The sequence below is a fragment of the Heloderma suspectum genome, chromosome 17, assembly GCF_057233095.1.
Source record: "Heloderma suspectum isolate Gila_16-S chromosome 17, 16-S_ref, whole genome shotgun sequence".
In the NCBI taxonomy this organism is placed as follows: Eukaryota; Metazoa; Chordata; class Lepidosauria; order Squamata; family Helodermatidae; genus Heloderma; species Heloderma suspectum.
In genome coordinates, this window is record NC_139474.1 from 5,497,294 (window position 1) to 5,509,522 (window position 12,229).

The following is a 12,229-nucleotide window of genomic DNA, read 5'->3' on the forward strand; positions in this document are numbered from 1 at the left end:
TGTACATTTCTGTAGGCCCTTGGTGTATCAGTTAACTTTTCCATTAGAGCTATCGACCATAATCTGAGTTTCCATTGTCAAACAGTTGGACCGTGAGTGCTTTTCCAGATCCTCGCTATTTCCATCCTTGCTGCTACCTAAAAGAATGTCAGAAGAGGGGGAGAGGCTGTGGCTCAGTGGTAGATCACCTGCTTTGCGTGCAAGAAGGTTGCAGGTTCGATCCTCAACGTCTCCAGGTAGGGCTGGAAAAACTCCTTCCTTAAACCCTGGAGAGCTGCTGCTGCCAGTCAGTGTCGACAATACTGGACTGGACAATCAGACCATACAATGGTCTGATTCCATATAAGGCAGCTTCCTATGTTTCCTATGTTCCTAAGAGCCTTGTGTTTTTTTAGTTGTATAGTGGGGAGTTCTAACGGCAGCCATTATACTGGGTCCATTTTGACACGGGGGAGGCAGCCAACCACCCAAACACATAGAGCTAGAGTGCACAGCAGCAGTCCCCCCAAAGCAAAGTAGCACCCCTTCAAAGTGCCCGATGGCTCCATCTCCCAGCCTGCTACAAAACCCAGACTTCTTTCCCCAGATTGCTGGCTTTATTTTGATTTCTAACTTTTTTTTTCCTCCAGCCCCTTCTCAGACATGTGGGATGTGTCCTAACTCAGGAAACACCAGCCCTCAGTGCCCATTGAAGAAAGAGTTCAGAAGGACTGCCCATCTTCAACTAGCTCTAGAAACCAGCTGTCAGCACTCAGCAAGAAATGATTAACAGAAATAAACACAGGCAATCAATGAATACATACACACACACACACACACACACGGGCCAGTTCTTCATTGGATACAGCAAAACAGCATTTCCGTTACAATTAGGATTGGAGGTCAGTAGAGAAATAGTACTTACACTCCCTGTTTGAGTGGGGAAAATAGAGAGTGCTATTTTGGGGGTTTGGGAAAGGCATTCTGCCCCCATCCAGGGGCGGCCCATCCATATAGACAAAGTAGGCGGTCGCCTAGGATGCCAAGTTAAATGGGGCACCAAATTCGAGGGGAAAATACATTTTTTTAAAAACAACAAATAAAACAACGAAGATGTCAGTATTTCATATTATATATATACCGAATATCATGGGCGTCCAATCCACAGGAATTAAAGCATAAAAAAATACTTGCTTGACTGTATATCTTGGCTGAAAAGGATGTCACAGTTATTGTATTTTATCTGATCTCAGACACATAAATACGCTTAAACAGCAAAATGTTTCCCAGTTTACCAAAAACCTTGGCCTAGATCTGCCCTTGGGGTTTGGGGTGCTGACAGCATGGCTCGCCCAGGGCGCCAGTTGTGGGCATCCAGTCTAGGGCCGCCCGTGCCCCCACCCCCGGCAGAATTGACCAGAGATTCTGCTAGATTTTGCGCTCTCCCCAACAGCATGTACCTTGGCTCACTTACTTGAGCTGCGTGAAGACATTTGGGCTTGTACCATAGCTCAGGGGTAGAGCATATGCATGCGAAGGGTCCCAGTTTCATTCCCCAGCGTCTCTAGGTAGGGCTGGGGAAAACCTCTGTCTGAAAACCTAGAGAGCTGTTGCAGTAATGATCTAGATGGACCAAGGTCTGACCGGGGATAAGGCAGCTTCCTATGTTCCTATCTAAATCCGCCCTCTATTCAGAACCTGGAGGACTGGAAGCATGCTTTATTTTTAGGGGAAGGGTCGTAGTTTGGTGGAACATATACTTTGCATGCAGAAGCCCCCAGGTTCAATCCCTGGCATCTCCAGGCAGGGATGGAAAAATTCCTGCCTGAAACGCTGGAGAGCCTGACAGCGCTGAGTTAGCTGGATCAACGGTCAGATCCTGCATTATGCTCCAGTGACCCGATACAAAGATCCACACAAACCTGTCTCCTGACCGAACACCCACATATGGGGTGAATCCCCCGAGAAGAACTCTGGGGAAAGCCCCACGGAAATGAATTGTGCGGGGCGGGCGTCACAACTGTCCATTTGTTTACAAAGTCCCCATTCATACGACCATCAGGAGAGCCCTGCTGGACCAGACCCAGGGTCCGTCTAGTCCAGCATTCTGTTCCTACAGTGGCCAACCCGCTGCCCACGGGAAACCCACACGCAGGACAGGGGCGCCACAGCACCCTGCCGCCCATGTTCCCCAGCAACTGGTGTGCACAGGCATCCTGCTTCGGATCCTGGAGGCAGCACAGAGCCATGAGGACTAGTGGCCATTATAGCCTTCTCCTCCAGGAATTCGTCCAACCCCCTTTTAAACCATCCAAATGGGCGGCCATCCTGTGGTAGCGAATTCCACAGTTTAAATCTGCGCTGTGTGAAGAAGCCCTTTCTTCGACCTGCCCAGAATCTCCCACCCATCCGCTTCATGGGAGGACCCCGTTGGGTTCTACTATTCATAGAATCATAGAATAGTAGGGCTGGGAGGGGCCTACAAGGCCATCGAGCCCAACCCGCTGCTCAATGCAGGAATCCGAGTCAGAGCATCCCCGACGGGTGGCTGTCCAGCCTCGTCTTGAACACCTCCAGTGTGGGAGAGCCCACCACCTCCCCAGATAATTGGTTCCATTGTCGTATTGCTCTAACAGTCAGGACGTTTCTCCTGATGTTCAGCCGGAATCCGGCTTCCTGTAACTTGAGCCCATTATTCCGTGTCCTGCACTCTGGGATGATGGAGAAGAGATCCTGGCCTTCCGCTCTGCGACCACCTTTCAAGTATTATGAGAGCGGGAGAAAAATTCATTTCACAATGGGGCTCGAGGCAGGGGTCTTATCCTGGGATGTGCCCGCAGCTGGTTCACACGGGCCCAGGGGCTCCGCCTGGCCTGACTACACCAGCCTGAGACGGCAACAAGTTCAGCCGCGCCAAGGATGGCGGGATGTGCGATCCGGGAGGTAAAAGCAAAACATCTCCCGCCTCCGTCCTCTTTGCCATTTTGGACATCAGACACTGCATTCTTGTGGGGAGGGAGGGGTCAAGCAGAGGCTGCCAGGGGGCAGCTGCCAAGCAAGCCAGCCGGCTGCATGAAAGCAAGGTGAAGGCCGGCCGCCTCCGGGCTGGAAGGGAAGAGGGAGGAAGAACAGAGAGGCCGAGCGCATTCCAGGCCAGGTCCAACACAAACAGGCGAGCCCCTTGCACGACAGTGGCACGGACTGGGGAATCCATTAGGCGGGGGCCCAGGTTGGGGTGGAGAGAGAGCGGGTCTCTCGGCTAGTGCCAGGCCCAGAATGACTCTGCAAGGCAAGCCATCGCACATTAATTGCAAAAGGTCCTTTCGCATCCCGGCCGTCTATGCAAAATGAGAAGCATCGAGGCCTGAAACTTCCTAAAAGTTTCTCCCTCCTAATTAGGATTCACTCTCTGGTTCCACACACACACAACCCGCACCATCCCACCCCTGGCCGAGTCCCTGTGCATTTAGCAGCAGCAGAAATTCAGCAGGTGCAGCTCCCCCCGCTCCCCTCCCAGGCTAGGGAAATGCAGGAATGGGGAAAACATCGCTGGTTTTACAAGGACATAGAAAGCTGGATTTCAACCAGGTCAAACTATTTGTCCATCTTCCCCTAGTTTTGTCTGCTCCAACCTTCCCCAGCCTGCTGCCCCCCTGATGGGCTGGACTACATCTCCCATTATCCCCACCCCAATGGTGGCTGGGGGTGATGGGAGTTGTAGTCCAACACATCTGGAGGGCGCTGGGTTAAAACAGGCTGGTCTACTCCAGGGTCTCTGGCAAAGGAGGCCCTCTTCTGTCTCTCGCTGCCTGCTGCTTTTGAACTGGAGGCGACAGGGACTTTCTGCGGGCAAAGCAAGGGCTCTACCACTCAGCTACGGCCCTTCCTCTTGTTGCCATGAAGCTGTTAAAATGGCCAGGGGAAACCTTGGCTGTGAGTGTTAATTCGCTCTTTAGACCAGAAAGGACTTTGATCTCCACATATAGAACAATTTCGGGTGATGTGAAAGGTCTCTTTCTATCTAAGGCCCTGCAGCAGCCCTGGCCCAGGATTTCTCATCACCCGAGGCAAGAACATGTGCTGCCACCCACCCGCTGCTCGCTGCCTCCTGCTCCTTCCCAGCAATGGGGCTCTTGCAAAAGCTTGGCCAAACTCTCACGAGAGCTTGCCCGAACTCTCAGCCCGGCTGAGCCCTCGCAAGACCTGTGGCTACAGTAAGGGAAACTGGGAGGTGTGTGACAGGAGGGCGGGTGGCTGCTCCAGAGAGCCCCACCAGCCGCTCTCATACTGCGGCAAATGCCATGGCAGGAGGGTGGCTGGCGGGGCTCTCTAGAGCACCCGCTGGAGGCGGTGGAGTGGTGGTGGCAGCCCTCCTGGCAGCGGAGGGTGTCCCCTAAGCAGCAGAGTTCGCCACTCCTCCCATTCTGCCTCCTGATGCGGGCGCACCAACCCACTTAATGATAGGGCCGGCCCTACCCTGGACCGCTGCTGCCAGTCAGAGTAGATAACACTGGGCCAAACTGCCGCCTAGTCTGACCTGGCTTAAGGCAGCTTCCTGAGTTCCAGCACAGTGGTGAAGCACCTGCTTTGCATGCCAAAGGTCTCAGGTTCCATCCCAGGCACCATGTCCAGGTGTGGCTGAGAAAGGAAGACCACTGTCTGAGAACCTGGAGAGCTGCTGCCGGTCAGTGCAGACACTACTGAGGCAGATGGACCAAGGGTCTGACCTGCTGTGTGGCAGCCTTCTATGTATCATTCTTTCTCTCTCTCTCTCTCTCCCCCTTGGGCCCACTTTGACACCAGCAAGGACTGATTTGGAAGGATACAGAGAACTGGGGAGAGATGTACTCCCATACACTCCTAGGGCTCTAGGGTAGAGGTAGGAAGTCCTAAACAAGGGGTGTGGAACCGCAGGCCCTGCGGCCAAATTCATCCCTTCTGGGATCCCCGTCGGGGTTTCCCTAGATGGCTACGCCCCCTTCCTCTAGCCCCACCTCTCCCCGCCCCAACCACCACCCATCGACCACTGCCTGGCTTTTGTGTCATTTCCCCCCGTTTATTTTCATTTATTTGTTACATTTCTACACCGCCCCATAGCTAGGCTGACCATACGTGCCATTTTAAACGGGACAGTACCGTTTTTTTTTCATATTTCCCGACCGTCCCGTCATTTTAATATAAATGTCAATTTTGTCCCATTTTTAATTTTTTGTAAAAAACTAAACGCGTTTATCATAAGGCTCTATGCCAATCAATGCGTGCAGTAAAACTACTAGTGTGATAGAAGAGGAAGTTCCATTTGCTTTATCCAGTCAGGGCCGGGATTCTTGAGCTGGCGGCGATCAGATGCTGCCCCCCGGCTTGTCTGCAGTGGTGGGGAATTCGAGAGGCGTCGCTAAGCTGTTTTAAATCTGTATTTTAAACTCCTGCACTGCTGCTAGGTTTTATTGTGGTTGTATTGTTATATTGTGGTTTTAATGTTCTATATATTTTAAATTGTTTTATTGTGTGTTGTTTGGTTTTAATTTTTGTGAACTGCCCAGAGAGCTTCGGCTGTTGGGCGGTATAGAAATGAAATGAATAAATAAGCCCCACTCAGCGTGTGGGAGCCGGGAGGGCGAGTCTTGCTGTTATTTCTACCATCATTCCGTTATTTTCTGTTATGAACGGTATGTGGTCAAAGGAGAAATCTAGATTAAGTGTTGAGACAACGAGGGCTATGTTAGTTGTAAAACAAAATTGTGTCATGGAGTGTGAGGAGTTTTATGATAAGGTGTTGAAAGACCAAAATTTGCTGCGTTAAGATTACTTCATCGGAGAAATATTCACGGTACGATCGTGGTGAAATACCGCCCCCCCCCCCCCAAGTCAACCTAAATTTTTGTGTAAGTTCTGTCACTGAAGAATAATAGTTAGCTCAAAATTTTCATGTAATAAAGCTTTTATCATCTTGCTCTTTCATGAATACGGAATATTACATACCCTCGTCCCGTTTTTGTCTCAAGCCCACCCACAGCCAAAGCTCTCGGGGCGGTTCACAAAAGCCACAAAGCACCGCATAAGACAATATGAAATGTAAGAGCATTAAAAGGACAGGATAGAAAGGACGAGCAGCGTAAAACCTCGTGGCGATGCAGAGATTTGCCATTTAGAACGGCAAAGCTCAAAGACTAGAAGACCAGACTTCGAAAAGGTTGGCGCAACTCTCCTAAGGGTTCGTGACTGGCCGCAAGAGCTGGAAGCCACAACATGCGGGTACGGCTGTGTATTTTGACTCCACCCATGCATACCAGGCGGGGCACCCAAGAGAGCTCCTTGTGAGCAACTTACTCCAACGAAGTCTGAGCGAGGTCTTTTATGCTACAGCCCCAGGCGCCACCCTTTCCTTCAGAATGGAAGCCTGAAAGGGACAGCACTCCTCCGTCTCTCCAAGAGTTTATGCCTGGCACGCTGCCGGCGTGGGCACACCAGCTCCCTGGAAGGCAGGGTTCTTGTAGACGAGGGTGATGTCAGGGTGGACACTGAGCCCATAGAATCCCAGAGTAGTTCTGATTCTGAGGAAGAGGAGTCGCTCCTGGGAGAGGAGCGCGCTCCTCTTTCCCAGGGCCAACAGCTGACGGAGATTCCTCCCACCGGCATTCCTAGCTTAGATAGCAGTCCTGGGAGTGACAGAGCGCGGGAAGCAGACTTGCTGGACGCGCGACACCAACGCAGGGAGCGGCGCCAAATGGAGGGCGCGGAAAGGAAGTGTAGTGCCCGGTTGGAGCGCAAACAACGGCTGCGCCCAGAGGATCCAAGGGAAAAGGGGAGGGTCCCTCCCTAGCCCATAAGTTCAGGGTCTGCCAGTGATTCCCTTTCAAACGGGGACCAACTGTTCCAACGTAGGGCATAGGTACTCTGCTGCTCATATCTAGTTGATAACAGTAGAGTTGTTAAGTTGTAAAAGAGGAATAAAGCTTTGAAAAGAATCCCTTTGTCTGAGTCTGGACTTGGCTACTGGATTAGACTGAGAGAGGCCTCCAAGGAGCCCTTGACAGGTGCTGGTCTGGTGCTGAGGCTTGGCTCAGGGGTCTCCGGAGGCTCAGGCTCGGGGGGGCTCTGGCAGCCCTGCAGTGGTGCTCAACCCTGGAGCTTCCTCTGTTCGAACCACTGGATCTTCAGCTTCAGAGTCTATGTCACTGCTGGACTCCCGGGTCATGACACTAACAGAGGTTCCCCACCCTGGCCCTAAACCATTAATTAGAGCTGCAAGCAGATGCCCTCCGGGCGTGCTGGAATACAACGTCCAGCATCTCCACCCAGTGCCTTCCTGGCTGGGGGAAGCGGGCATTGTGATCCAACACATCTGGAGAGCATCAGGTCGGGGAACACTGCTCTTGGCCATCCTTGGTCCCCAGATGATGTAGACGCCACTTCCCAGAATTCCTGACCATTAGCCATGCTGGCTGAGACCCCTGGGACTTGATGTCCAAAACCTCTGGCTGGAGGGCACCGGGCAGGGAAGGCAGCTGCAGCAGGGTACGGAGACTGGAGACGCAACGAGACTTACACTGCAGGTGCGGGCACTTATGGCATTTGCTCTGCCCCCAGGAGGTGCCAATGCTTCCGCAGCAATCTTCTTGCTTGGTGAGGCCTGGAAGGGGGTTGCTTCCGCACTGAATGCCCGGCAGCAGGGAGGGGGAAAGACAGAGAGTGAAGACGTCAGAAATGCTAGCCTGTGGGGATCAAGTCCCTTAACCTCTCCACCCAAGCCTCACCCCCCAACACCCGGACCTTGCTTCTACCTGCCTCCACATCAAGCATGGGAAAAAAATTTAAGAGACTGTCTAATTTAATTTTTGTGTTTCAAGTGCCTAGCTCTCATGGATGGAAGGGGGCGTAGAAGTCTTGGGTGTTTAAAATGCATGCTGCCAGTTTTAGCAAGTGCTGCAACTCTGTGTCTTTTAATGTGCCCCCTCCCTACCTCCCAATATAGACAACTATTTCTCCTGCAACGTTTTAAAAAATATCTGTCTGTCCATCCATCCATCCATCCATCCATAGAATCATAGAATAGTAGGGTTGGAAGGGGCCTACAAGGCCATCGAGTCCAACCCCCTGCTCAATGCAGGAATCCAAGTCAGAGCATCCCCGACAGATGGCTGTCCAGCCTCGTCTTGAATGCCTCCAGTGCGGGAGAGCCCACCGCCTCCCTGGGTCATTGGTTCCATTGTCGTATTGCTCAACCATCTCCATGCTTGGTTGGCTTAAAGGTGCATCGAGCCTTGGGCTCTGTCACCAGCCAGCCAAACAGAAACATCCATCCTGTTGTTGGTTCTCAACATCTATTGATCAGGTATACTGCTTCTGAAAGTGGAGACTCTATTTAATCAACACAGCTAGTAGCTGTTGATACACATCTCTTATCTGAGGTATTGGTCTAATCCTGCCTTAAGGATGTCTAAACCAGGGGTCCCCAAATATTTTGGGTTGGCGGGCCCATTGGGAATTTTGAGTGTCATGGGCACTCTCACAAACTGGCTGCCACTGAGGTGGCTTGCCCGTTCATACAATGGCTGCCATAGTCACAGTCAATTTTTTTTAACATACAAAAATTTTTTTAAAAAAATTAAACCGCTAAAAACAATTTCAGTAGACATTTTTTAATAATAGACCTGTTCAAGACAGCTGATATAAATGCCCATCCTATGCCAGTAAACGTCTCTGCTTAGGTGTCACTTCCCTAAACTTAAAAAAAAGTTTTGATCATTCTAGCCCAATTCCTTCATCACTTTAGCGGCCCTTTTCTATTTCTGTCTTGAACTCTATGGCCATTATTGCTTTTGAGCATCAGAATCGCCCCGACGCCGTCCTACTCACCGACTGCTTGGGCATCGTCTCCTGGAAGCACCGTCCAAGGGGTTTCTGGGTGGGGGGCCTGGTATAGGCAGGTTTGGGGGCAGGGTGCTGGATCAGGTGCTGCTGGCTGCCTGGCCCACCCCCCTCCGAGCTGAGGCTGTCAATCCGGTGGACTTGCACCGAGGCATCCGGGGGGTGATGTACGCGGACGTTGACCAGCGGCTGGTGCACCTGAACTGGAGGGCAAAAGATGAGCTGACAGCGGCCACTCACTCCATCCAGCGCCAGCTCCAGGTTTTGGAGGGTCCCCAGGCAAGACAACCTCAATGGGTCTCCTCCCACAGTGAAAGTACCTTCTCTCCACCCTCAAAATCCGCAACAGATTCAAATAAATTCAGATTTTTATGAATCCGACCTGCGGATTCCACAGTGGACCGGCTTTTTCTGAGTCATGTGGTTTCCGCAGACTTTCGGACCAGTTTTTCACATGGGGGGGGGATTTGCACTCATTTGTATTTATTCACATTAGCGCTAATTCGCAGAATCGCATATGCACAAGCATACAAATGCACACTTGTGCGCAATAGTGATGCACATTAGCGCTACTGCAAATTAGAATGAAATTCTAGCAGATCATTGACGATTCCATCAAGGAGTGGACAACACAGCAAAAGACGCCTGACGATCTGTGAAACAGATGGAATGGACTGAACAAAATCCATACATCCCCAGGTGTGGGCCACTGGCAGGTGCCTCACTATGCCTTGATGTTGCCCCTGTCTCAGACCTGGAAGTATTGCCCCCTCCCTCAAAATCCCAAACTTGCTGGAAGGCTGACTGCAGCACTGAGGCAAACGCATCCTGCATATTCCCAAAGTGCTCATGCTTGTTTTTCATTTCCCTTGGCTTCATCCCAGGACCGAAAACGGATTCTCATGCTGCCTCAAATTAAGCCCCAGCGATGGGAGAGATAGCAGTTAGAGATGCATCTGGGTCAGCTGCTATCATTTTGGAAATTCCTAGACACCCCCCAAAATATTAATGCGGTGAATCCAGCAATTCCCTCGATTCTGCAGTTCTTTTCTAATGAGAGCAGTGTCGGGGTTTAATCCTGCCTGGAAAACATGCCAGGTTCCAGGTGCTGGGCAGCAGGGCTGCGCCTTGGAACCTACCAGCAAGGCAGAAGTGCTTCTGAGCATGTGGCAGAGTACATTCCTCCTTGTCATTAAGGGCACATGTTTAGACAGAAAAAAGCCCTACAGCTTCCAGCATCCCCCAGCCAGCTATGTTCTGTCTAAACATGCATAGCATTGCACCCTTAATTTAACATTCTAGGCAAAACCAGCAAAGCTATGCTGGCTGGGGGATGCTGGGAGTTGTTGGACTTTTTCTGTCTAAACATGCATAGGATTTCTGTCTAAACATGCATAGGACTGCACCCTTAATTTAACATTCTAGGCAAAACCAGCAAAGCTATGCTGGCTGGGGGATGCTGGGAGTTGTTGTACTTTTCTCTGTCTAATCATGCACAGGATTTCTGTCTAAACATGCATAGGACTGCACCCTTAATTTAACATTCTAGGCAAAACCAGCAAAACTATGCTGGCTGGGGGATGCTGGGAGTTGTTGGACTTTTCTCTGTCTAATCATGCATAGGATTGTGTCCTAAACTAACTGGCAAACTACAACCTGGAATTTGGAGAAGGGGCTATGCCAGGTGGGACGGCACAGGAAACCTGAGTCCCAGCACCTCCCTGATGAGATGCTAAGCATCGATGCCGGGGACTGGAAAACACAACTTGCTCAGGAGTTGATATTTCATCACACATGAGATGTGAATCCAGCCTGGGTCTCAAATTAAGCCTCGCAGTCAGACTTATTCCGGCCCTGTCAGGCTTATTACGGCCCTGTCTATAATCCGCTCAGAGAACATTGGTCATTGGGTGGATTAAAAATATAATAAATAAATAAACCACCCACAATGCCCCCCCCACACCCACACACACCCGCCACAGGCAGAGCCCACCCGAAAGCCAGCCCAACAACCCCACTCCTCCAAATGTCCCCCCTTGGGTACCTTCAGACGAATGTTGCCCAGGACCCAGCGGCACCATAAAGGTGGAGTGGCTGACGGTGCCTTTTGAGCCAGGCCCGGAAGGAGTGTCGCCGTGGCCGTCCGAGATGAGCTGCACCGCGTAGATGGCATGTTTGCTGGAGCCCGTCTCCACGGGGAGGCCCTCGCTTAGGACTCGGGCCTGCTGGCCTTGGCCCTGACGACTCGCTGGCACTTGGCAGAAGCGGCCTGTGAACTCCGGCGGGCATAGACAATGGTTCCCGGAGGTACACTGGCCACCGTTCATGCAGGGCAGAGGGCAAACCACTGTGTGTGTGTTGGGGCAGGGGGAGATGTGGATAATAAGAGACAGACAGACAGACAGACAGAAAGGGAGATCGTATGTTAACTTCAGATGGGCCAGGCAAATCAAGTCTCCATAACCCACTCTCTCCTGTATTATTACGGCTGCCTATCCGCTACCGGGCCAGGTTTAAGGTTCTAGTACTAGTGTACAAAGCCCTAAACAACTCGGGAACAGGATACCTGAGAGAGCGCCTTCTCCCTTACCAACCTGCCCGGTCACTGCGGTCATCGGAGGGCCGGCTCCTGGTGGTTCCACATGGACCTGTGGCCTGAATAGAGTCCATCAGGAGAAAAGCCTTCAGCATGGTGGCCTCCTTTCTTTGGAACTCCCTGCCCCTGGAGGTCAGGTGGACACCAATATTGTGCTGTTTCCAGTGCCTCCTGAAAACAGCACTGTTCCAGGAGGCATGCCTCAATTGACCAATCACAGTTTCTATTGGCATTCTGCTTTTTTTTTTAAGCGTGATTTTTAAGGTGGTGTTTTAATCTTTTTATTCTTCTACTGTTTTATCTTTTGTGTTCACCGCTCCAAAATCTGTCTTAGATATGGAGCAGTATACAGATCTTGCAAATAAATAAATGAATGAATGAATGTTATTATTTCATTTCTATGCCACCCAACAGCCGAAGTTCTCCAGGCGGTTCACAAGAATTCATAAAAATACAAAAACTACAACATTCAAATACAATGATACATTAGAATACAGCATGGTCTAAAAAAAATGTAAATCAAAAATGTAAAACAATTAAATAGCTAAAAACAGTTTCAGTTCACAATTTCAATAACAGAACTGTTCAAGACAGCCGTCATAAGAGCCCCATCCTATGCCATTAAATGCCTGGGTGTAGAGGGCAGTCTTAACCTGGCGCTGAAAAGATGATGGCGCTGGTGCCAGGTGGGCCTCAGTGGGGAGCTCGTTCCAAAGTCGGGGGGCCACCGCTAAGAAGGCCCTCTCCCTTGTTGCCACCTTCCTAGCCTCCCTCGGAAGAAGG

The 12,229-nt window shown here is 51.0% G+C and overlaps 1 protein-coding gene across 9 annotated transcripts in view; it reads right to left on the reverse strand.

The window, feature by feature from the left end:
* Positions 1-12,229, reverse strand: part of LTBP3 (latent transforming growth factor beta binding protein 3) — a 66,146-nt gene that overhangs the window by 41,554 nt on the left and 12,363 nt on the right. For all 9 annotated transcript variants that reach the window (XR_014786221.1, XR_014786220.1, XM_084823456.1 and 6 more), the window contains exons 2-4: positions 10,895-11,197; positions 8,839-9,053; positions 7,529-7,634 (exon numbers count right to left, since the gene is read on the reverse strand). Coding sequence is in view for 7 of the 9 variants with exons in the window: in XM_084823456.1 (XP_084679582.1) it covers positions 7,529-7,634; positions 8,839-9,053; positions 10,895-11,197 (624 nt within the window). In the remaining 2 variants the exon portion in view is untranslated. The remainder of the gene's footprint in view (positions 1-7,528; positions 7,635-8,838; positions 9,054-10,894; positions 11,198-12,229) is intronic.